Raw genomic sequence first — 27,167 nt, forward strand, 5'->3', positions numbered from 1 at the left:
CGTTGGATGTTTTCACAGTAGACAGCATCAGCATTGATTATAATGGGAGCGATTTCGCCCATATCCGGTGTAAACAGGGCATTACACACATACAGAGAAAATGAGACATTCCTTTCAAAATAGAGAACAGTGATTTAAAGTAGAAAAACTATACAAATTCTGTAATAATGACTTTAACTGATGACGTTGCTCATGCCTGCTTGAGCACAGATGAGGTCAAGTTCATGCTATGACTGTTGGCCTCCTTCCAAGTGTTGTGTTTCATCTGAGAAGATAAGACACCGTACGAGGAGTCCAATGTGTACAGCTGACATCAACGTAACATCTGCTGATCAGCAAACCCAGTCCTACTCTCCTATAGTTTGTCTTTACAAAATCAGCGGTGATGTGTCTAGCGGTGGCATGGACTTTGAGATTTAGGTGAACTCCAAACATATTTGAAAATGTATGAATCACAGGCAAACAAAACATTCTAAGTGGTAATGCCAATAAACTTGCTGTGTTTACAGGGGCGAGCATTGTTTATTGAGCTATATATTGCCAGCAGAATAAAAATGGTCAGACTGCTCTATTGGTAAAAAGAGAAAAAGGCCACATAGGAAAAGAGACAAAAAATAAACAAAATGTTTCAGATCTATAAGGGCACCACATCCATCTTTTATTTATTTCAATAGTAATCACAAATTGCCACTGTCACCATGCAACCAATTATTCCTCTGCTATCAGTTCTCTCATGACAGTAAAATACCATAAGGGTGAATCTCATCGCAATTATCTCTGGCAATATCTGGCCTCCATAATTCAAAACGAAATTACATGCTCAAAAGTAAAACATCTGTGTTACAGTAATGAGAATTTTAGGGAAATTGATGGTCTTAATGGTTCTAAAATAGGTATTTTTTTGCAAAATATAAGTAAAAAAAAAAAAAAAAACTTTTTTTTTTTTTGACACATCCACCTATAAAGTCTTAGTGAAGTACAGTAGGCATATGTACTGTATTTTGGGTCCACACATTTCACCTGCCATACATGCAGCAGGCAGTTCCTTGCTTTTACAGTCATACTGAACATATGCAGTATCCAGAATACGTTCGATAAATAGTTTAAAACTAGCTTAAAAACATAAGAAATGGCATCCAACGTAGCCTCTGCCAATTCAAGTTCCATCAAATATTAAGGCAAATAATCTTTTGTGTAGTGTAAATTCAAATCATATTGCTACAACTGTAATACCTATATTGCCTTCCCCATAAGGAATACATCACCAAACAATTGTCATATTTTACTCAACCTCATGCTGTTCCAAACCCTTATGACTTTCTTCCATGCAACACAAGAGGAGAAATTTTCAACTCTGTAGTGGTCACTCGCTTCAGTTCAGTTACAATAAGCACTGAGCTTTCAAGCTTTAAAAAGGATGTAAAAGTATCCATACAACTACTGAAGCCATTCGATAACTTTTTGTGAGAAACAGACCAACATTTAAGTCGTTATTCACTGAAAATCTTGACATCTACCTTTGTACTCTTTGACAAATTCATGGTGCCTCATGAGAGAATTAGCAATGACTGATTTCGAAAGAATCATTTAGATTATTCTCACGATCATACCAAGGAGAACTGGAAGGATATAAACATTTTCAGTGAATAACGACTTAAATTTTGGTATCTTATATCGTATGGCTTCAGAACACTTGGAATATAGCACACAAGTCATATGGACTACTTTCATTGTGCTTTTGCATTCTTTTTGAAGTCTGAAAGCTCCATTTCCAATTCTTTGCAACTGCATTGAATGACCAATGCATTCTTCTAAATTTCTCTTTTTGTGTGCAACAGAGTCATACAGGCTTGGTACGTCATGAATTTTCATTTTTCATTTCATTTTTGGGCAAACTATTCCTTATTCCTTTAATGGTCAATTAAAGTTAATTGTCTCATATAGTTCTCTGAAAAACACATCTGTCTAAAACATTGTGCGTCATTACAGTAAAGTACTGTGTGTTTGCATGTTGAGGTCTCTGGATCAAACTGCAGCGCTGACAGACTTTTCTGTACTGTGATGCTACGATCTGCTTCCCTCGTCCAGAGTTTCTTGAGGTGAGTCCAGCAGAGCAAACATGTCTTCAATGACCTGCCACAGGCAGTTGTCCAGAGGGAAGTCGTTGTCCACGAGGTTGACGAGGAAGTAGTTGTCATGGATGTACTGAATGATCATACGGGAGGGCGACTCATCCTCGTACAGCTTTGCCCACTGTTCAATCCATAGCGCAAATGCCTCGTCCTGTGAAACAGACACAACTGGGCTCAGTTTGCTTTATCTTTTAAATTTTTATCTCGGCTCTTATCAGAGGATTAATAATGGCGAGTGCGCTCGTAAGAGTGTCAAGTTTGTCTAAACCTGAAGGATGTTTAAATGTGATGTGAATGAGGACTTTGGAAGTGTCACACATAGATGGTGTCGTTTTAACAACTCCTTTAAAACCTTATAGACTCTTTAAAGGGATAGTTCACCAAAAAATGAAACTTCTCATCATTTATTGACCTTCATGCCATTCCAGATGTGAATGACTTACTTTCTTCTGCTGAACATAATCAAATTTAGAAGAATATCTCAGCTCTGTAGGTCCATACAATGCAAGTGAATGGTGCCAAGATTTTGAAGCTCCAAAAAGCAGCAAAAAGCAGCATAAAATACACCAGTGGTTAAATCCATATCTTCTGAAGTGATAAGTGTGGGCGAAAAACAGATCAATATTTAAGTCCGTTTTTACCATGAATTCTCCTCCCTGCCCAGTAGGTGACGATATGCATGAAGAAAAGTGAAAGTGGAGAGTGATAGTAAAAAAGGACTTGAATATTTCTCACCCACACCTATTATATTGCTTCAGAAGATATGGATTAAACCACTGGAGTCGTATGGATAACTTTTACCCTGTGTTTAAGTGCATTTTGGTGTTTCAAAATTTTGGCACCCAGTCACTTGCATTGTATGGACCTACAGAGCTGAGATATTCTTTTAAAAATCTTCGTTTGTGTTCAGTAGAAAGTCATACACATCTGGGATTGTATGAGGGTGAGTAAATGATGAGAGAATTTTCATTTTCGGGTGAACTATCCCTTTAAGGCCTTTGCACACCAAACAAACTTTCACAAAGATTTCTCAAATGTGTCTCGAGTGTTTCAAATGTTTTATTTCTCGTTGGTCAAATCAAAATCAAACTCGTCAACGATGCTGCAGCTTGTAGAGAAATCAGTTTTCTTTTTTCCGTTCTGCTTGCTAGCAAACTCGTTTGTTTATAAACTTGTCATTCTTCTTCTCATCTGCGATGGGCAGAGGGCAGACCAGCTGAAAGGTGCTTTGTGAAACCTTCTGTACCGGGGTAAAATTGCTTGCCAATTAGCGCCACCTATTGTAAAGTCGTGAATGTGTTAACGCGATCATCATTCACATCGCTTTATATTTGAAAATGCCATTCATCAACAATTCGCCTCATAAACGTGCCTTAAAAGCTTTGTTCAGACAGACACATATGTTTTGTTGTTTGTATTCTGAACAGTAAAAAACACAGAAATATGATTTTTTAATAATCCAATCCAAACCACAAAATCTGATTTTTTGGGATGCGTCTGAGTGGTCAGATCAGATGTCAAGTATTTATTTTATTTTTTTCATCTTTCGGGACGCAATGCATATGTAACGTCATATAAAATGCACAGTATTGTCATTAGCTGTGTCTTAATACTCATTTTCCCATCATGTTTTCCTCATTTAGTGAACTATGCAATACTCACTATGTTGAATAAAGTAAATGAGTGAGTACTCTTTTATCCAGAACCTTGATATTAATACAGTTAGTCCCTGCTTATTCCCATTACTACTTATTGAAATGAACATCATAAGGATACTGCTTCAGAAGGCTGCTAGCTACCTATGTAGAGTGTAGACATCGAGGCGACTGACTAGGGTTTGTAAAAACACTAATTTGTTTTTGTTTTTTCATAAAAGAAAAGTGGCTGAAAATAATTGTCACCTTCCAGTACATGAAGCTCACTGGATCCACCACAGTGGGCTGAACAATTTCCCGTCCAGGAAAAATCCCCCAAGTCACAGCGTTGGGCTGCATGTCATGAGCGTTCGTAATATTCCTGCCCTACAAACAAGATTTCAAAATGTAAATTGTAAAAACTGTATATTACATAATATAGTCTGTTTCTTTCAAGGGGGTAACTGGTGTTTTACCTTTACATTGACTATATGGTAGTTCACACGAGGTTCATATTTCTTTAACACTTGCAGAAGTGCAGTAACATTCTCATTTGATGTGAAAAACTCCAGGTATGCCTGTTGATATCAAAAGGTAAAAGATATGCTGAATAAAGGGGAAAAAATATGAGTAAACCAATTCCAAAAACATTTGAGATTCCTCATTCTCTGAAAGTTTCTCAAATCACCAAGTGCACAGTTCCCCCAGTTTTTCAAGCTCTACTAAACCTGATCACTTCTGAACTCAGACACACACTGCATAATTATACTTAATTGGAAGACATTTAAAGACATCGGTGCTCAGGTCCTTACATTTAACGCATTATTTTTTCCATAATCACACCAAATTAACACGTTAAATCGACAGCTCTAGTGTGTGTGTGTGTGTGTGTGTGTGTGTGTGTGTGTGTATATATATATATATATATATATATATATATATATACACACACTAGAGCATATAATGTTGAAATTATATGGTGAAAAATGTTAAATAGTAAGGATGCAAAGTCCAGTAAACATAAAAACAAAAAAGCTAAATCAATATTTGGTGTGACCACCTTTGCCTTCAAAACAGCACCAGTTCTCTTAGCCTAGGTATTCCTGGACACAGTTTTTCTTGGTGGCTGGTATAGGATAGGATGTTCCAAGCTTGGACAATTCGCCACAGTTCTTCTATCTATTTAGGCTGTCTCAGTTGCTTCTGTCTCTATATGTAATCTCAGACTGACTCGATGTTCAGTAGGGGGTCTGTGGGGGTCATGACATCTGTTGTAGGGCTCCCTGTTCTTCTATTCAAATCTATTCTATTTACAAAAGTAATATTTGGGAGTCTAAAATGTATATTTCCTATTGACACACTAAAGCTGAAGATATACATAACTATCTTAAAATAAATGTTTTTGTGAAACATCTTATGTTCCTAAGACTTTTGCATAGTACTGTATATATATATATATATATATATATATATATATATATATATATATATATATATATATATTCAAATGAGATTTCAGAGCTGCGGCAGAAGGGAAGATTTTCAGTGAAGAACTTCCATTTCGCTCTGTTCCTCACACAAAGCAATGGTTTCAGAACACTTGGAATACAAGCACAATCATATAGACCAGGGATTTCAAACTGGGGGGCCACAAGGTATGCTAGAAGGTCCACAGAAATGTCAAAAATTAAAAGTGTAAAAATTTAGAAAAACAAAGTTTGACATTATTATTGTTTCATTCTGCTTTCTAAAGACTGGTTGAAAATTAAAAATTAATCATGATTATCTCATGCTTAATGTTGATAGCCATTTTAAATATTTAAAAAATAAAATCTGAATGTAGGTAATATACAAAATAAAATTCTTAAACTTTTAGCTGGCAGTAATTAATTCATTGAACACATTTTTCTCAGGGTTTATATATAAACATTAATAGTGAAAATAAGGTGATAAAAAAGATACACTGTAAAATTAATTCAAAATCAATATTTTCGGTTTACTTAATTTCTTTTGGCTTTAGTACAACAATATAAAAGACGATTATTATGATTTCACTAACATGTTATCTTTAAAATATCACACTTTTTTCTAACACGGTAAAATTTGGTCTTTATACATGAAAATATATTTAGGAAGAGGGGTCCCTCGCAAGGGTGTCATATATTTGGGGGTACTTGGCATAGAAAAGTTTGAAAACCCCAAATATAGACAACTGTAAAAGCACTTTTATGATGCCTTTTCTGTTGTTTTTGGAGCTCGATAGCCCCCGTGTCCCCATACACTTTCATTGTATGGAAAACAGCAGTGTCAATATTCTGCTAAATATCTCCTTTTGTGTTCCATGCAAGACAGAAAGTCGTACAGGTTTGAAACAAAATAAGGGTGAGTAAATAATGACCAAATTTATATTTCTGGGTGAACTATTCCTTTAACAGTGTTGAATAGTGTTTTGCTGACCTTCTGAAAGACATATCCTCCTGCAGGGCCCCAGCCCACGATGGGGTCGGAGGAGGCTTTGCCGTTAATGTTGGGCTGAGAGTTAATGGTGAGTACACCTCTGCGGTTCACCTTCTCCAGCTCGTCCTTTAACAGATTGGTCTCTGGAGCCAAAGGATCATCGTTCCATGGCAGACACATCACCTACAGGAAGCACATAGATATGATACATACATTCAACATGTACACACAGTATATTTAACTTGCAGCACATTCTAAGGGTATTTAGGACACATATGCAATGAAACCATTAAAAGGACAGTTCACCCAAAAATAAAGAATTCTCTCATCATTAACTCACCCTCATGCCATCCCAGATGTGTATGACTTACTTTCTTCTGCTGAACACAAATTAAGATTTTTAGAAGAATATCTCAGCTCTGTAGGTCCGTATAATGCAGGTGAATGGTGACCAAAAATGTGAAGCTCCAAAAAGCACACAGGCAGCATAAAGTACTCCATACGACTCCAGTTGTTAAATCCATGTTTTCTGAAGCGATATGATAGGTGTGGGTGAGAAACAGATCAATATTTACTGTTTTTAAGTGAATATTTAAGTCCTTTTTTACTATAAATCTCCACTTTCACTTCCACTTCTTTAGTTTTTTGGCAATTCACATTCTTCATGCATATTGCCACCTACTGGTTGGGGCTTGTCAAAGGTGGAGATTTATAGTAAAAAAGACTTAAATATTGATCTGTTTCTCACCCAGACCAATCATATTGCTTCTGAGGGCATGGATTAAACCATTGGAGTCATATAGATTACTTTCATGCTGCCTTTATATGCTTTTTAAAGCTTCACAAATTCTAGCCACCATTCACTTGCATTGTATGGACCTACAGAGCTGTGATATTCTTCTAAAAATCTTTGTTTGTGTTTGCAGAAAAAGAAAGTCATACACACTTGGGAAGGCATGAGGGTTAGTAAATGATGAGATAATTTTCGTTTTTTGGGTGGACTAACCCTTTAAGGAATCGAAACTGTTAAAGGAATATTTCACCCAGAAATTATTTTATTATTTACACACTCTGACAAAAAACACCATAAAAGCAGAGAAAAAGTGATTTCTATTGTGTATTAATGTTTTTTATTTCATTTTTGAAGCTTGATAGACCAAAGTTAGTATTCCCTTTTATAAATGGCAAAAAAACAAAAAAAACAAAAAAAAAACATCAGGGTGAGTAAATAATGACAGAATTTTCCTTTAGGGTGAATTATTCCTTTAAGTGGAATTGGTATCAAACCCAGAATCATTAAATTCCTTACATTCCCATCCCTACTGATGTTGGCTGGACGTTACTCTACCTTGTGTCCATTGCGGTTGGTTTGGCCCGTAATGTAGTTAGTAAAGACTTCATAAACACTCTCCTCGCTAGTTAGTTCCTCCCCCCACATCTGCAGCAGGGCTTCTTTAGGAGACTTACTCTTCAGGTAAAACAGGTAATAGTCTGTCAGCTCGCCAAACGCGGGTGAAGAGGAGTTACCCCTGATAAAGAGGCAAACACTTTAATTCACACATCTTGAAGTACCCACACAAACAGAGTTGAAGTCTTGTGAGCTCAGAAATGTGGCAGAAAACTGTACCATCTTCCATTGGGAAAATCGTCCCAGTCCTGTGTTCTGTAGATGTAGCTCTTAGGCCGTGAAGCCCAAAAGATTGGCCTGACGTCTTCTACCTTGCGCTTCGGATGAGCACTGATGGCCCAGGGCAGAGGTCGCCTAAAGAACATTTTTGAACAGTGTAAATGTGAATCTATATGATATGTGAAATATCACAGAACGGGTCATTTTTTCAACCTGAAACAAAATAAATGATATTTTCAAAGCCCATTTTTTCAAGACAATTCAAAAATTTTCCACCACCACAAAATTCTCTTTAATTAATAAAATTATACACTATGTAGTATCCTGGTAGTATTCCCCATCATAACGGAGAAACAAAAAGAAAGATGACACGTTTGTAAGTGACTCACCGTGGATCTTCTGCCCATAAACCCAGCTGTCTGAGCACATCCATGGTGGCCACCTCTCTGTTCAGTGTGTAAAAGTGGAGTCCCGGCACCTCCCCACTGTTCAGCAGAACCTTACACATCTCCACCGCCTGCTGGATGCCGTAGTTCCTGATGGCAGCATCATTATCTTTAATGGCCTCAACGACCTGCGTGATCTCCTCCGGCACTTCCAGTTTGGACAGTTTGACCAGCTGCCGCAAAGAGTGATAGCCCTGAGCAGAGAATGCAAGATATGAATTGCAGTTTCACATTAATGACAGCATGTAAGTGCAAAAAGAGGAACTCTGCACGTGAAAAAGGTTTGGCATGATAAAAAAACTATTGTTGTGGGTGGTTAACAGGGCATTGCTATGCTAACTTGTGAAGGTATTCTGGATGGCTGTTTAGTGGTTGCTTACCTGCCGAAGTGGAATGAGCCCCTCCTCAACTCTCTATGATATTCTGGTCTTTAGATATGACTCGGCTATCTCCATCAATGCAAGTCTATTAGATTTTTTCACCCATTTTATTGACCACCAGATGAAAAATTGTAAATCTGTTTGCTTAAAAAAGTAATAGCACACATCTTATCATTTACGTAATGTCTCGCTGATTTAAATATTCATAGCTGACTGCAAACAGCACATTTCTATTGGCAACCGAAAACTGTCAGTAGTCACAAGGTGTCAGTATACGTCCAACACTACCATATCAGCCAGTGCAACATAAACATAAACATTAGATATTAATAATAAATTACTGAAATGCCACCTATAGAAATGTGTATTTGATTTTATATATATTCCATCACATTTAATAAATTAACTTCCCACCCCCTATGCACCATGGTTGACTAATGAAATTCCTCTGTTGTTTGACTGTGTTGAATTGCAATTCAGTAAATTCCTCTACCTGCCATTACAACTGAACATCTTGTGGGGCGTGGCCAATTCAAATTAAAAAGAATGTGGGGTGTGGCCAATTCAAATCAAATTCCAATTAAATGTAATATGGGTGTGGTCAGTTCAAATTCCAATTCAATATCCTATGGGCGTGGCCAATTCAATTCAAATTTCAATTAAAAATCCTGTTTGTATGGCCAATTTAATTAAAATTCCAATTCAACATCCCATGGCCAGTACAATTCAAATTGAATTGACCCTTTGCCAAGCCCCGCATTAATGTATTTCTGACCAATCCTGTCTTAGCAACTGTTACCCCACCGCCATTTCTCTGAAAAGTGTTTGCCTTTTTATGATCAATTCAATTCACATCCCAATACTATTAAAATTCCAATTCAACATCCCGTGGCCATAGCCGATTTAATTCAAATTCCAATTCAGTATATTGTGGGTATGGCCAATTAAATTCCAATTCCAATTAAATAAAATATGGGCATGGTCAATTCAGTTCAAATTCCAATACAATTCAAATTCCAATTCAACATCCCGTGGGCATGGCCAATTCAATTCAAATTGCAATTCAACAACCCATGGGTGTGGCTAATTGAATTCAAATTTCAACTCAACATCACATGGCCAAGGCCAATTCAATTCAAATTCCAGCTCAACATCCTATGGCTGTGGCCAGTTCAATTGAAATTGCAATTCAACATCCTGTGCATTCAATATCCTGTGGTGTGCGTGTACATGTGTCTTTGTACCTGGATGGGGAAGATGCCTGGCAGAATGGGGCAGGTGATGCCAATGGCCCGACAGTCTTTGATGAACTTAAGGAAGGTCTCTGCTCTAAAGAAGAGCTGAGTGACTATAAAGTGTGCACCTGCATCAACCTTCTCCTTCAGGTGCCTGAGGTCTCCTTCATAGCTCTCTGCTTCAGGATGGCCCGTGGGGTAACCTGTCATTACAGACATGGAAAGTTCGAGTCGTCCAGTTTTAGAGGATCACATTTACGTTTATTCATTTGGCAGACGCTTTTATCCTAAGCGACTTACAAAAGAGGAATAATACAATCATGCAGAAATCATAATGAACAAACACGTTTACTGAAGAAAATCCTGTGCAAAATGTGTCTTGCGACAATGCAAACACATTGTGGTTACGTGTGGTTGCCAAGGTGTTGCTATGCTGTTGTAAAGTGTTCTGAGTGGTTTTTAGTGCCATGCAATTGTTAGGGTGTTCTGGGTGGTTGCTAGGTGGTTGCTTACTAGCCCAAGTCAAAGGAGTCCAACCCAAGTCTCTATTCTGCGCCTGTATTTAGGAGAAGTGAATGCCACCATTTCTCACACACTTTGATATTTCAGGAAATTAAAGGAAATGCCACATTAATGTGGAAACCTATTTGTTTCCATGCTTCCTTATTCACTTTAACGGTGATGCCGCCTCCAAATTTACCATTTATTATGTTTCGAGCAAAAAGCAAAAACCTTCCTTTGTCTTTTCTTTGGTGTGAGTTCTGTATTATTCACAGCTATTTTATGCTTGTAGTCTTTTGAAAAGGCAGTTTATAAAAATAACTATAATAATACACACTTCCCGCTGTCTGTCTATAATTAATTTGCTGACAAATAGCAGTTCCCCATCTACCAATCACTTTGCCCAATTTAAGAGACCAAATTTATAGAACATGACGTCATCCATAGCAACAAGGTCAACTCTGCCGTACTCTTACCTTAAGATTTCCTTATAAAACTTGCTCTTAGCACTTTTGTGAATAGGTTTTAAGCAGAAACTCTCAGCTAGGAACACTTCGGAGAACTCCTAGTGTTAAGGTAAAAATCTTTGTGAATATGGGCCCTTGTGTCTAGATATGGCTTGGGTCCTTCAATGTAAGTCTGTGGGATTTTTTTCATCTGTTTAATCATCCACCAGGCAAAAATTAAAAGCCTGATTGCTTAGAAAAGTAGTAACATACCTCTCCTCAACAAGCCACATGATTTGTCATTTATGTCTATAGCACAACCGGTGGGGGACAAGTTACGCAGCAAAGTTTATGTTTACTTAGGGTTTGGGGCAATATTAATAGTGATGCATGCCTCAGAAAACACAACTTTTTCTCAGTATAATTCTCACCTGCAACACAGATATCAAAGTAGTCATCAAATTCACAGCGAATGTGTTTGACCAAATCTGTGGCATAGTTGAAACCTCCGTCTTCCTCCACCCAGTCTTCACCAACAGGATCTGCAACAACAGCACAATTTCCTTTCGAACCTCCTTTTGCTTCTCTGTCCTTTAACTTTTAGTATGCCGTATGTAATGTAACATGCTCGACTTGACCTTCCATTTCCAGTGTGACAAATAAACCAGAAGTAATATCCAGCTATGATTTTTAACATCTCTTTTACTCATTATTTGATTGGACTGTCAAAATGAAAGACTTTATTAAATATGTAACATTATTAAGGTCATGTGATGACAACATAGAATAATATGGTTTGAAATGTACAGTACTGTGAAAACTTTTAGGCAGTTGGGATGTTTTCAAAAATAAATATTTTTGGAAAATGAGCACCAAACTGTATAACGTTGTCCTATGCAATAGATTTACTTAATAGATGTGCTAGTTTCATGTCGCTTTTATCACTCCACGCTCTCCTTTTCTCATATAATCAAATAATTTTAACTAAAATCAATATTTAATGTCCATGTATTTATTTGAGAACTAGCCGTGTAATAAACTGGATAATGTACAGATACAATGTATACGGTTTCACTTACTATTTAAAAAAACAGTAGGCATCATACAGTGTATCCTGCACAGTATGCTGTAAGCAGTGCACTAGTTTTCCACTCTGAACATAACCATGTTGTCTTTTTTGTTAAACCTTAGTGTTTTTTTTTTTGTTTTTTTTTTTCTGAAAGCATCACAAGTCGTACCTCCCCTCAGAGCCATGATGTTCTTTAAGCCGAGCCGTTTGGCTTTGTTCAAATGTGCTGTGATCTTCTCTTTCGTTTGATTGCAACATGTCAAATGCAGGACGCTCTCCAGGCCGCAGTAATTGACTGCTGTGCTCGCTATCATCATGGAAGATGTTTCTTTGTCTGAACCCGGATCTCCAGCGGGGTGCCAGGTGATGTCAATGAAGAGAGGACCGCCAGAACCCATGCGGTCAAATCTAACACACAAGAACAAGACATTGCAATTAGTAGCACATAATTGGGTGAATCTCACAAAAATATGTACAGTTAAGGGTTATTATAGTTAAGAATTTTTGTTTATTTCGGTGTTTACTAAATTTGTCCATTCAATTTTGTTTAACCCTCAAGTTCTGTTTGGTCATTTTTCACCGATTTGATTTTTTTCTTTTTTGATAAAAATCGTATAATTCTATAGAGAGGTATAAATTTTGTGACTTTTCCTCTTTACTATTTAAACACACACAAAAATAAAATTATATATATAAATAAAATTATATGTATATATATATATATACATATATATATATATATATATATATATATATATATATATATATATTAATCTTGAAAAGATTCCATTAAGTTTAAATAGTTTTCTATAAAAAGTAGCACTTGTACTGTTTGTGGTCAAATTTGACCGACCATTGAAATGAATGGAAAAATGAATAAGTGAGACTATAAAACTGCCACAGTGCAGAAACCACCCATACCTATACCCACACACTCACCCACCTACACCACACACACACACACACACACACACACACAAGGACATGAATGGTAATAGATGGATGAGACTGTGACAGCCACAATACAGAACACACACACTTACAGAACTATCTGAATACACTGTGGGAAAAGTTTACCCTTCCAAAAAAAATATAATAATAATAATAATAATAATAATATATATATCTTTACATCTTTGTTATAAAACACAGTTCCCATGCAAAAAAAATAAAAAAATAATCTTTGATAAATAATAGTCTTTTTATAATGTCAAAATATATCCAAATGCATAACTTGTGATAATATCTGGAAATTAAGTTACAGCATTGAGTTACAGATACCAAGCAACAATAAGATGAACACTGAGGACACCTATAGGCTACACTTGTCACTGCTATGAAATTGTCATGTTTTTGCCATGTTTTTTTCCCCCAACAGATGGCAGCAGATGCCCCCATGACATGCAGCAGCCTTCTCATTAATATTCAGGTTTGTATTTATTGAAGTGAAGGTAACAAAAAATTTGCTTATTTTACATATAAATTGAATTGTGTGATTTAAGCTCATTGAGGTCTGTGGGATTAATGCGCATGTTTTTCTTTTTTCTATTTGTTTGGTTCTGGGGGAGGTTCAGGGTTTGATTGTAGCACTAATTTTGGAATGTGGTCTTTATAATTTTATTTTTGACATATAATCTATTTTCTTTAATATGTCAAAATGTCAAATGTTAATATGAGTGGATTGTCTCTCTCCACGTGGAATGTGAATGGGTTGGGGCACCCCATAAAATGGAAGGTTATTTCTTTTCTTAAACGTAAGAAATATGATATTGTGTTTCTCCAAGAAACGCATCTTTCCCTACAGGAAGCTGAAAAATTTGGGAAGATATGGGGTGGACATTTTTTCTTTATTGCTGGCTCAAGTAAGAGCAGGGGAGTCATTACATTGATAAGTAAACATCTACAATTCAAATGTCTCAAACAGATTAATGATAAATTAGGAAGAGTCATTACTGTTTTAGTACAAATTCAGGGGCAAAGGTTGATTTTGGCTAATATTTACACACCTAATGCTGATGATCAGGGCTTTTTTATAGATCTTGAAGGGATGTTGCAAGCCGCACGCACCCCTCATGATATAATATTGGGAGGAGACTTTAATCTTTTGATGGACTCAGTACTTGATCATAGTGAAGCAAAAGTGTGTAAGCCCCCTAGAGCAACATTGGCACTTCACAGGATGTGTAAATATCTTGGTCTTACAGATATTTGGAGACTTTTGAACCCATCTGTTAGGGACTATACATTTTTTTCATCAGTCCATAAGATTTATTCTAGAATAGATTTATATCTAAATCCCTCATTTCATCTGTTGTTGATTGCTCCATTGGAAACATCTTCGCCCTGGTGAGTTTAGAGGTGTTGCCACATATGGAGAAAAAGAAATCATATAGTATGCACTTTAATGTATCCCTTTTGCAAAATCCTTGGAGGAGCTTGATGAGGTAATTAAGGCCTTACCTACAGGCAAGGCTCCAGGGCCAGCTGGCTTTTCCGCTGAATTTTTTTTAGATCTTATGCTACAGAACTGGCTCCAATTTTGTTAGAAGTTTATACTGAATCATTAATGAATGGAAAGCTTCCACCAACCATGACACAAGCCCGGATCAGTCTGATTCTTAAAAAGGACAAAGATCCAAGCGAGTGTAAGAGTTACCGTCCAATTTCCCTGATTCAGCTAGACATTAAAATTTTGTCAAAAATTTTGGCTAACCGATTAAGTAAAGTAATGACATCTCTTATACATATAGATCAGGTGGGGTTTATTTGGGGCAATAGCTCTTCTGATAACATTAGGCGTTTCATCAATATCATGTGGTCAGTGGTGAATGATCAGTCTCCGGTCGCTGCCATCTCACTTGAAGCTGAAAAGGCGTTTGATATGGTAGAATGGGATTATCTTTTTAAGGTTTTGGAAATATACTGGTTCGGGAATACTTTTTTTGGATGGATTAAGTTACTATATAGACATCCGGTAGCGGTGGTACAAAAAAATGGATTAATTTCAGATTATTTTACTCTGGATAGGGGCACCCGGCAGGGTTGCCCTCTTTCCCCATTATTGTTTTGTCTTGCCCTGGAACCATTAGCAGCCGCGATAAGAAGGGAAGATGATTTTCCAGGGGTGATGGCGGGAGGTGTGGCGCATAAGCTTTTGCTTTACGCAGATGATATTTTGTTATTTGTCTCCGACCCCACTAGATCTATGCCTTGCCTCCACAGGATTATTAATTCTTTCTCCAAGTTCTCAGGATACAGAGTCAATTGGTCAAAATCCGAAGCTTTGGCTCCGACAGCATACTGCCCAGTAACGGCTTTTCAGCCATTTAAATATTTTTCATAACAAAGTAGGCCAAAAAGTCTAGAAGAACTTGTAATATCAGAAAATATAAATACAGACTTCTCTAGCACTCTTGATAGTGTCGCACCCCCTTCGATTAAAGAAAATTAAAGAAAAAAGCTCCACACCATGGAACAATGATCACACTCATGCTCTCAAGAGAGCAGCTCAGAAAATGGAGCGCAAGTGGAAGAATACAAAAGGATATTAGAGGTATTTCACAGTGCAAGGAAGGATAGTGTCTGTAGCTACAGACAGGCTCTAAAAGCTGCCAGGTCAGAATATTTTAGCAAACTCATAAAAAATAACCACAACAATCCTAGGTGTTTATTCAGTACTGTGGCTAAATTGGTTAGAAATAAAGCCTCAACTGAACCAGATATTCCGTCGCAGCACAATAGTAATGACTTCATGAACAATTTCTTTACTGATAAAATTGAAATAATCAGAAATATAATTGAAATTATGCAATCGTCTGTCACAGTTCCTCAGAAAACAGTGTATCATAATTTTCCTCACCAGCAACTTCAATCTTTCGCTGTTAAAGCTCATGAAGAGCTAACAAAACTTAGCGAAACATCAAAAGCCACAACATGTATGTTAGATCCAATACCAACTAAGCTCTTAAAAGAGATATTCTCTGTAACCTCAGAACCTCTTCTTAATATTAACTCCTCGCTATCCTTAGGACATGTCCCAAGAAACTTTAAAATGGCAGTTATCAAATCGCTTATTACGAAGCCACAGTTTGACCCTGGAAAATTGTCTAATTAGAGACCGATTTTAAATCTCCTGTTTATGTCGAAAATACTAGAAAAGGTAGTGTCCTCCCAACTATGTTTATTCCTACAGAGAAATAGTATATATGAACAGTTTCAGTCAGGATTTAGGCCCCATAACAGTACAGAGACTGCACTTATCAGAGTTACAAATGACTTGCTCTAATCATCTGATCGTGGCTGCATTTCTCTTCTAGTGCTTTTAGATCTTAGTGCTGCCTTCGACTCCATAGATCACGACATTCATAGGCTTGAGAATTATGTTGGCATTTGTGGACTTGCATTAGCATGGTTTAGGTCCTATTTAGCAGACCGCTACCACTTTGTCTGTGTAAACGAGGAATTGTCAAATCAAACAAAAGTTAAGTATGGAGTGCCACAGTGATCAGTTTTAGGGCCTCTGCTTTTCTCATTATATGCTTCCCCTGCGAGATATTATCAGGAATCGTGGAATAAGTTTCCACTGTTATGCCAACGATACCCAACTTTATATTTCTTTGAAACCCAACAAAATTTCACAATTCTCCAAATTAGCAGTGTAGCAATGAAATCAAAGATTGGATAACCAGAAATTTCCTTCTACTCAGTTCCGACAAAACAGAGGTACTAATTATTCACCTCAGAAATATTGCTAAATTACAACACATGCTCTCTGTTGCTGATGCCGAAAAACTAATTCATATGTCCATGACCTCAAGTCTAGATTATTGTAATGCATTACTGGTTGTCCTGCAAGTTCAATAAATAAACTTAAATTGGTTCAAAATGCAGCAGCCAGAGTGCTGACTAGAACCAGGAAATATGATCATATTAGCCCCATTTTATCATCGTTGCATTGGCTAATGGCTACCTGTTAAATTTTGTATTCATTTAACTACGTATAAGCTTTGAATGGTCTAGCACCACAGTACTTCAGTGACCTTCTACCACGCTATATTCCATCACGTTCATTACGATTGCAAAATTCTGCCACGTTAATAGTTCCTAGAATATCAAAATCCACAAAAGGAGGTAGATCATTTTCCTGTTTGGGTCCTAAACGGTGGCATAGTCTCGCTAACACTGTTCGGACATGGGATATGGGGGCATATGCCATTGCCTGAACCTTGGACTTAGGATAGACCTCACCGTTGTTTAGCCAGAGGGGAACTGGCCCCCACTGTGAGCCTGGTTTCTCCCAAGGTTATTTTTCTCCATTGACCAACATTTTATGGAGTTTTGTGTTCCTTGCCACAGTCGCCTTCGGCTTGCTCACTGGGGTTCTAAATACAATTATGATTTAATTATTTATTTTTATACACAATTTACAATCATATTTAATCAAACTACACAATGATGACTCAAGACTTTATAGATATTACAGTTTCATTTTCTGTTAATGCATGATTTTCTGTAAAGTTGCTTTGAAACGATGTGTGTTGGTAAAAGTGCTATAAAAATAAAAATGACTTGACTAGAAAACTAAGCCAATTTTTAGGACCATTAAGATTATACTGTGTATATCTATGGTAGGCTCGGATAAATAATTATATCTTTCTTTTGATTGTGGGGTGAAATATGTCCTGCGCATGTTCTTGATGGGTTTTGTGAGGTTCACTCATTCAAAAAAGGAAACCAGCCATATTTTTGCTTGCCAACCTAGAGATGAGATTGACGGCTCCAGAGGCTGTGCGAGGGGGGAAGAACTCAAGGGAGAACCAGCGGTCCCCGGACTCGATCCGCCGTTTCATCTTGTCCCGCAGGCGGTCAGAGCGGTCACCATCCAATACCGGGGTGGAGCACCTGGAACTCTCTTTAGAGCTCTCTCCACTGTTACTGGCCCCACTCGAGTCACTCTTAGATGACTGCCATCCAATATCTGCTCTTTGGTTCACCATGTTTCCTGTGTCTGGGGTTAAACAACACCACAACAAAACATTAGATAACCTGATCACATTGAATTAGGCAATCTCCATTTTTTTTGTAATGTCACTATTGAAAAAGGACATGATTAAATTTGGTGTCACAATCGGTTACAAGAAACAAGATGCACCATTGGCGGTGAACCTGTGTTACACGGCTTGATGCGGCATATTTAAATATATTGTATCTGAACATGAATGAGATTTCAGAGCTGCAGTGATAAGAGATTATTATCTGTGAATTACTTGTCTTTTCTTCACAGAAAGCTATGTATATCTTTCAGAATCACACAATTCATATGGACTACTTTCATGGTACTCCCTGTCAACATTCATTCTCATTGTACAGAAAAGAGCAGTGTCAACATTCTGTTAAACATCTCCTTTTGCATTCCACGAAAGATAGAAAGTAATTAGAAAGTGTTATCTCTGGGTCAGATGTCATAAAGACATAGGGGTGGGTGGGCTCTTGATTCACTCGAGCTAGCAAGCAGTCTAGAAACTACCTAGCCATGCCCTAGCAACCATCTAGAGCACACTAGCAACCGAAGCTCATAGACTTCCATTGAAAATGGCTGAGAGGGATATTTTCGGATGAAAATGTAAGAGACATGGGGGGTTGACTAGTGTCACTCTAGCTATCAAGCAGCTAAGAAGTTAAGATAAGTTAATATCTTAACTTCTTGCAGTCAGTTCAAGTAATGAGTCAGGAAAGGGAAGTCGAGGGATACAGCAATCTACACAGTGTTCTCCGTTGTACACATTACATAATAAAAGTCTTTAAAAACTTTTTTTAGGCAATTTCAAACAAACATCTGATTTTAAGATATAAAAAAATATTTCTGAATGTCCAGTATTCTTCTTCTGCTGTCTACAGTTTTGATGCCTTTGAATTGAAACGTACAATATTTCTATTTTATCTGTATGATGTTGGTTAAAGTTAATATGACAATGACAAATTACAATGTGAGTTTGGTGCAATTGTAACAACAGTTATTAAAGGTGCAATATGTAATATATTTACCGTACTAAAGGATAAAATTATCCTGATATGTTATCAGAGATTTAGGAAATATGCTAAGTTGAAATACCAGCTTCTCTGAAAACAATGCAACAGCCAGTATATTCTACTTTGAAATGTCCGTTCCCGGTAGGGATGGGCGGATCGATACTATCGATACTTCCGATACTGATGTGGTATCAAGAATATCGATCCTCACATAAAAATATTGATTCTGAAGTTGTTTTCTTTAATTAGTGATCTTATTATTTAGATAACATTAATATTAATGCATCTCCTAAGCTTCAAAGTGGAAAAAAATAATTATATTAGCGAATAGTTACACAGGAACTATTTTTTTTCCGCTCATCTTGACGCGCAGAAATGCTAAAATACATTAGCAGTCAGACAGCGCTCATTCTTTCATTCATAGCACTCGTTCAAAGAGGGAGCAGTGCTTTCCTGAGGTAATGACAGAAAAACAGCATCTGGAGTTATTCACACCAAGTAATGACAAACCTAGACATGACATGTTTTATAATGGGCTTGTGTGACCATTTTTACAGGCTTATTTAAATTCAGATGTTAAAACATTGATAATGATCTTTAATCCTCATTAATAAATGATACCCACACGAAAACTACCCATGGATTTATTGGAGTAATATTGTATTAACCATGACAAGTAACTACGACTGTAGTAACCATGTTTTTTTGGGGGGGTTTTTTGGCCATTAACCAAGGTTTTGATACAATTAACCATGGTTTTGCTACAGCATTACTGTAGTATCCATATTGTAACTTTGTTTTAGTAATCGTAGCCATATCATAATATCTATGGTTAATTTTGTGGTTTATTTGTTGCTTATACTTAGTACTAATTTTTAAAAGGTAAACAAAGCAGCCTAATAATTTTCTGCTTAGGCCTATAAATATATACAAATTTATAATTTAAGTTACTAGTTTTATCCAAAGAATTTGTAAAAATGTAATTTATTAGAGGTATCGGTATTGGTATCGATATCGGCAATACTGGCCTAAAAGTACTTGGTTTCGGATCGAAAAGAAAATAAGTGGTACCGCCCATCCCTAGTTCCCGGGCCGTAATTTCTGTTTGTGTTTTGGCCTGTGTGATCCCGCCCACTGCCCATTTCCCAATAGTATTTAGACACCCCGTGTTGCCACATTTGAAACAAGTTAACGGGCAAACACAGTACGCTGCAGCCATGGAAGCCAGCAATACATCTAGCTAACATTGACAGAGTTATAAAAAATCCACATGAGCAGGTTTATAATTTGGAACAATAAAAACATTGTAAACGTATAAATTAGCTGATCAATTTACAGTGCAAGTCTCGTCGCTTGCCATTGTCAGTTTGCTCATTCCTGTTGCGTGTCCCCAACCTGGCAACCCGCGTGAGCTTGGAGTCTGGGGAGGAGGGGCGGGGGAGACAACTCTGTTATATATTGCTCCTTTTAATAAAAATTATATGACTTCTTAATCTTTAAAATATCTGGTTTAAGACAGTATATTTTCAAAAGAATTGAACTCATTTCAAATAATCACAACTTACTTTCCACTTAGACTTTTGCATTTATTATTCCTGGCAGCTAAAAGAATAAGTAGCATATACAGACGAAAACTATTCAGTGATATTAATAAGTAGTAATAAAGCAAAGACATAGGCCTATTATAAGTACTTTGGTGTGTGCACTTATTTGAAATTTAATGGGTAAATATAATTTTGTAGTGTTACAAAAGCATCCAAGCACTTTATCATTGTTACACACTTCTTGTACAATATTATGATAAGTCTTTCTCATAGGCTTTATGTGTATTACAGTAATGGTATAGTTAGCCCCCTACTAGTGACACATTTGCATGTTACTTAACCAAAAGATGGCAGGTAGATTTGTTTCAATCTATGAGATATTAAGGAAAGTGTAAATGTTGCAATTGCCCCAGTCTCCCTATATTATAAAAGTTAATTATTAGTAATGCAGGACGTTTGATTATAATGATAATGATGGTATAGCCTGTTATTTGAATGTATTGAGTGTTATGAGTCGATTACAGTTCTCCTTTGACAAATGTAATGCAGACACGTGTATGCAAGTATAGGCGGTATTTAAAGACATGCGTTGTAAACCAAGCAATAACGGCGTATAGAGCGACATGATAACCCGTTTTAGAAATGAATATAATTTGATATTTTCCATTGCGTTTGAGAGAGATGATCTAAACAGGGAGCATGCGGCTCCGCACGACTACACCGGTCCTTTTAATAAATCAGTAGTACCGAAAATGAAACAATCACATGGGTACCATGCCAGGATTGTCTGTAATAATTTATAGATGTCATTCCTTTATTACCTTAAAGCTTTCCCGATCCTCTTGGCGTTACTGAGAGAACAATGCTACTGTCCCAGGGCGGCGCTGTAGGATGTACCCATAGACACGCACAGAAGAGCGTCTTGCTTCTGTGAGCGTGGAGAGTAGTCATAGAGCACGCCCCTTCTTCTTTTAAGACACGCCCATTCATTTTAAAACATCCCCCTATTGGATGTAAGGATTCTGATGCAAACACTACACATACTCATTAATATTAAATAAGCTATATGCTCAGGATAAAGGCACACGTGCACACGTCCACAATCTATCTATCTATTTATCTATCTATCCGTCCCTCCGTCCATCTGTCTGTCTATCTATCCATCCGTCTGTCTCTGTCTGTCTGTCTATCAGTCTATTCTATTCTATTCTTGAAATGTTCCTTTTTGTTTATAGAAACATAATACCTGTAACCATACAATTTAAAGCAATTATAACAACAGTTTGTCTATTGTTTATTTATTTATTTATTTTTTTGTATTTTCTTTTTGTTTGTATTTGTCTATTTGTTTTTGTTTTTTTTTGTAGCTATTCCTTGATAAACTTATCATTTACACATACACATGGTAACAAATTTAACCACTTCAATTTGTTGTGTTCCTCGCACAGCTTAAAGGTGCACTCAGTAACTTTTTGTTTGTGTCATCTTGGACTTACAGTGACACCTAGTGGTTTGGATGCAGCATCATTCAAATAGTTTTCGGTTACAGATGCCATTGTAGAAATTCACTATTCTCAATCAGCCATGATTAATTTAATCCAAGAGTGAAACTGTCCAATAACAAGACAGTTACTGAGATTACAGGAAGCCAGTAGTATTCACCTGGTCATGTGATTCTAAAATGGCAGTCCCCATGAGGGCGCCCCTGCCCCATGTATAATAAAACAGCTTTTATAAGGTTACTGATATGACTAAAGTCGTCATCTCATGTGAGTGGTCATGATTTTATACATATGCTTCAAAATTTACATTTCTTTAAGAGTAAAATATTTTTTTAAAGAGGAAAAAATTACTGAGTGCACTTTTAAAACCAGTAAAAAGCAGTATGCGTTAAACATGTGCAGCTATTGTGCGCTTGAGTCCAATATGTTTGCGTGATATCTGCGCAGCCAGTGAGCGCTTGAATACGTCAGATGTGGTCTGTGTTGGTCATGTGATGCGTGTGTGCTGCAGCTCTGTGTGTGTGTGTGTGTGTGTGTGTGTGTGTGTGTGTGTGTGTGTGTGTGTGTGTGTGTGTGTGTGTGTGTGTGTGTGTGTTGTTGAAGATGGCGTGTAGAGGATGCTTGTGTTGTAAATTGTGCTGCAATGAAGGCGAAACCTGAACACCAGAAGAGCTGGTATGCCTTCATTTATTTGTATGGTCTGCTATAACGCAGCCCTGCTTATTTAATGTATGAGCATGATTTCTGCAAATTATACTTCTCATGTTGTTCTCCACCCAAACTCACTGCAAACAGCACCATGTCAATCATGTGTACATTAGCAATGAGTCTAGCAATTAAAGACCTTGCTAAAATAAACAGTGTATCTGCTTTATCATTGAATGTGGGGGTGTAACTGTGGCTGTGTCTCAAACCCTAATGAGTTTCCTACCTAGACAGTATTTTGGGTATCATGAGACTGGTAATGCCCCCAAATGCTGTCTAGTCAAGCAGCTAGATTATAAAACACAACCTTTATTTCTTGTCTTAATGGGGGGGGGGGGGGTTCTCCATTAATTATTTTATTTTGATTTGTTTATTGTAAGGTTTTAGTAAAGTTGTATAGGAGTATTTTGCATTAGTCATTATGTATTTAGGATGAAGTGAAGTGTCAGAAATGTGCTGGCTGGTGTTTCATGAGCCACTCCATTGTTTGGAGTTCACATAGGCCATCTGTTAAATCTGGGCAGGGTCCCTCTCCCAGCCTGCAAACCTAAAAAAATATCATAAGGAAACCCTAAGATTGGGATTGTCACTTTCTAAAGCATATAGATTGTCATATTCTGAAGTTCTGAACCTATTAACCTGATTTAACTGTTGACTTTTCCTTCTTAGACAATACTGGGTGAAACCAGAGAAGAAGATGATGAAATATTGCCTAGAAAAGACTGAGGTCTGTGAAGAATGGGCATATTATAATTGGATGGTGTTTTTTTTTTTCTTTTTTTAATTAATATCAAGATTTTAGGTTAAAATATATCTATATGCGTACAAGTATGTGTATGTGTTTAAAGAAAAGTATATACATGTGTTTGGTGCTGTAACTGGTCACCATTATTTTGCCTTCACTAGTTGTGACATGAATTTTTTAGAATATTTTGTGGTCTCTCAACTAGTATATGATCATAAAAGCTGCCAGTATTATAATTATAAATGAATTATCAAATGCTGTTTAAAGTAGATTAGTTGGTTGGGGTATGTCACATGGCAGGACTTGTCAACTACTTACTACCCACTTACAATACTACTACTAATGATAATAACTTTAAGCCTGATCTGTTGTATTTATTTGTGTTTTTCAAATACCAGAGTTTGGATTATGACCAGTGTATTAATGAGCTATACTTGGAGGTTTTGGAGGGGCTGGATAATAGCTTCTGGGAACATGACGTCAGCAACGCAATGCATGTTGGGACTTTAGGACACGGAAGCTGTGGTGGATACTGTGTTGTATTGGAAATAGACGGTATTGTTTGTATTATACAGATAAAAATACGTAACAGTGGTGAATGCTTGTTGTGTAATTAACTGACATAATTGCACTCACGACCGGCGTGGAAACCGTATTTCAAATGGAGTGCGATTGGTTTTCGTTCGGTCCATTTATTGTTTTTTGTATTTTTTCTGTTTATTATCGCTGTGTACTAATATCTGATAACTGATGAGCGTGTCCTGAAACATGGCGGTAACTACCCAGAATGCAATGCGTAGAGGCATAGTTTCCCAAGCTCTATAAGGTAAATTGTGTGATATTTTCATTTATCATAACTGTGTGATCCCATGTTCCCTGCCAGATGTATTGCTTTCTTCTCTTACAGAAAGCCAGAAAGTATGAAACAATAAAGTGGGTTTTGGTATTTGCAATTGGCGTATCAACAGGACTGGTAAGTTATGTGGTGGTGTATGCATCTAAAAGCAATTTAATCAGAATTGACAAAGTCAAGAGATTGATGCATGATGTTTTCATACACTCTTGAGAGTTCTATATGAGTATGAGATGTATTTAGTTCATACACTCTTGAGAGTTCTATATGAGTATGAGATGTATTTAGTTCATACTCTCTTGAGAGTTCTATATGAGTATGAGATGCTTTAAGAATGTTCCAGTAAATGTGATGTGCTCCATCAAAATGAGTTGAGTCGCAATGGCCTGTTTTTATAAAAATTTGAAATATGGTCAAAAAAATGTATTTCTATTGTTTTTGATTAAACAAAGTCTCTTACTATAAATGTTTGTTGTTGTTGTTGTTGTTTTAATGTGGTGTCAAATCATTGCTGCTGCTGTCAATTATTTAAACGGGAGCGCTGCATATATAGCATCTCTCCTTTGATTTACCTCAGGAAAGCTATCCAATGCCGATGATTAGTAAGCTTAAAAAATGAACTCTAGAGAAGTGAATATAGCTAAGATTTTAAATACCATCTTTGTCAGAGATGTGACAACGGATGCATAGTGGATACAACTAATTTCAGAGTATTTTAGCCAGTGGAAGTGTGAACTCCACGTTGATGTGCGATCTCCATCAATAGCTCTAAGGTGTGTGTGTTTGTTTGTGCTTTAAATGTATATATAGATATTTTATATTAATATATACTGTACATGTGTGCACTGAAATTACAAAAGCAGTGTCTCTGCATCATGGAAATACTTGATTTACCAAAATGTACTTTGTCAAAAAAGGAAAGCAAGAATTAAAGGAAAGTGCTGGGTTTAAAACGATTCCAAATAGTTATTTTCTGTGGCAGTTGTCAACATGTTATAAATGCTGACAGAGCTTAACCTGGAATATTCCTTTAATGCCTTCATTTTAATACCAAACAGTATGTTAGTGTAATCCCAACAGTTACATAAATGTAGCATTTTAGGTTAGACTTGTTTGAAGGTAACATTTTTACCCTGAAATCAGCTCTCTGCTTGGGATAGCTATTGAAAAAGCACTTTGACTGGACACAGAGGTGGGTCCATTGTAGTGAACAAAGGTTAAGATGGCAATCCAGGGGCCCCAGTTTTTGCCAGGGAAACGGTGTTTGTCACACTTAAATGTTTCAGATCATCAAACAAGTTTAAATATTAGTCAAAGATAACACACGTAAACACAAAATGCAGTTATTAAATGAAGGTTGTTATTATTAAGGGAAAACAAAATCCAAACCTACATGGCCCTGTGTGAAAAAGTGATTGCCCCCTAAACCTAATAACTGGTTGGGCCACCCTTAGCAGCAACAACTGCAATCAAGCATTTGCGATAACTTGCAATGAGTCTTTTACAGCGCTGTGGAGGAATTTTGGCCCACTCATCTTTGCAGAATTGTTGTAATTCAGCCACACTGGAGGGTTTGAGCATGAACTGCCTTTTTAAGGTCATGCCACAGCATCTCAATAGGATTCAGGTCAGGACTTTGACTAGGCCACTCCAAAGTCTTCATTTTGTTTTACTTCAGCCATTCAGAGGTGGACTTGGTGGTGTGTTTTGGATCATTGTCCTGCTGCAGAACCCAAGTTCGCTTCAGCTTGAGGTCACGAACAGATGGCCGGACATTCTGCTTCAGGATTTTTTGGTAGACAGCAGAATTCATGGTTCCATTTATCACAGCAAGTCTTCCAGGTCCTGAAGCAGCAAAACAGCCCCAGACCATCACACTACCACCACCATATTTTACTGTTGGTATGATGTTCTTTTTCTGAAATGCGGTGTTACTTTTACGCCAGATGTAATGGGACACACACCTTCCAAAAAGTTCAACTTTTGTCTCGTCAGTCCACAGAGTATTTTCCCAAAAGTCTTGGGGATCATCAAGATGTTTTCTGGCAAAAATGAGACGAGCCTTAATGTTCTTTTTGCTCAGCAGTGGTTTTCATCTTGGAACTCTGCCATGCAGGCCATTTTTGCCCTTATGGTGGAGTCATGAACACTGACCTTAACTGAGGCAAGTGAGGCCTGCAGTTCTTTGGATGTTGTTGTGAGGTCTTTTGTGACCTCTTGGATGAGTCGTCGCTGCACTCTTGGGGTAATTTTGGTCGGCTGGCCACTCCTGGGAAGGTTCACCACTGTTCCATGTTTTCGTCATTTGTGGATAATGGCTCTCACTGTGGTTCTCTGGAGTCCCAAAGCTTTAGAAATGGCTTTATAACCTTTTCCATACTGATAGATCTCAATTACTTTCTTTCTCATTTGTTGCTGAATTTCTTTGGATCTCGGCATGATGTCTAGCTTTTGAAGATCTTTTGGTCTACTTCACTTTGTCAGGCAGGTCCTATTTAAGTGATTTCTTGATTGAGAACAGGTGTGGCAGTAATCAGGCCTGGGTGTGGCTAGAGAAATTGAACTCAGGTGTGATAAACCACAGTTAAGTTATGTTTTAACAGGTGGGGCAAACACTTTTTCACACAGGGCCATGTAGGTTTGGATTTTGTTTTCCCTTAATAATAACAACCTTCATTTAAAAACTGCATTTTGTGTTTACTTGTGTTATCTTTGACTAATATTTAAACTTGTTTGATGATCTGAAACATTTAAGTGTGACAAACATGCAAAAAAAAAAAAAGAAATCAGGAAGGGGGCAAACACTTTTTCACACCACTGTGTGTGTATATATATATATATATATATATATATATATATATA

The 27,167-nt window shown here is 37.0% G+C and overlaps 1 protein-coding gene and 1 pseudogene across 1 annotated transcript; one reads left to right on the forward strand and one right to left on the reverse strand.

Moving 5' to 3' along the window:
- Positions 1-626: 626 nt before the first annotated feature.
- On the reverse strand, positions 627-21,431 carry LOC127424732 (methylenetetrahydrofolate reductase-like). Its single transcript, XM_051670155.1, has 12 exons — positions 21,322-21,431; positions 17,685-17,934; positions 12,097-12,335; positions 11,290-11,400; positions 9,921-10,114; positions 8,240-8,490; positions 7,851-7,985; positions 7,572-7,752; positions 6,224-6,406; positions 4,243-4,344; positions 4,034-4,153; positions 627-2,283 (listed from the first exon to the last, which is right to left on the reverse strand). The coding sequence occupies exons 2-12, from the start codon at positions 17,921-17,923 to the stop codon at positions 2,065-2,067; spliced, it is 1,974 nt and encodes a 657-aa protein (XP_051526115.1). The 5' UTR covers positions 17,924-17,934; positions 21,322-21,431; the 3' UTR covers positions 627-2,064.
- Positions 21,432-22,605: 1,174 nt separating this feature from the next.
- Positions 22,606-27,167, forward strand: part of LOC127424576 (H(+)/Cl(-) exchange transporter 6-like) — a 33,497-nt pseudogene continuing 28,935 nt past the window's right edge.

The sequence above is a fragment of the Myxocyprinus asiaticus genome, chromosome 33 (assembly GCF_019703515.2).
Source record: "Myxocyprinus asiaticus isolate MX2 ecotype Aquarium Trade chromosome 33, UBuf_Myxa_2, whole genome shotgun sequence".
NCBI lineage: Eukaryota > Metazoa > Chordata > Actinopteri > Cypriniformes > Catostomidae > Myxocyprinus > Myxocyprinus asiaticus.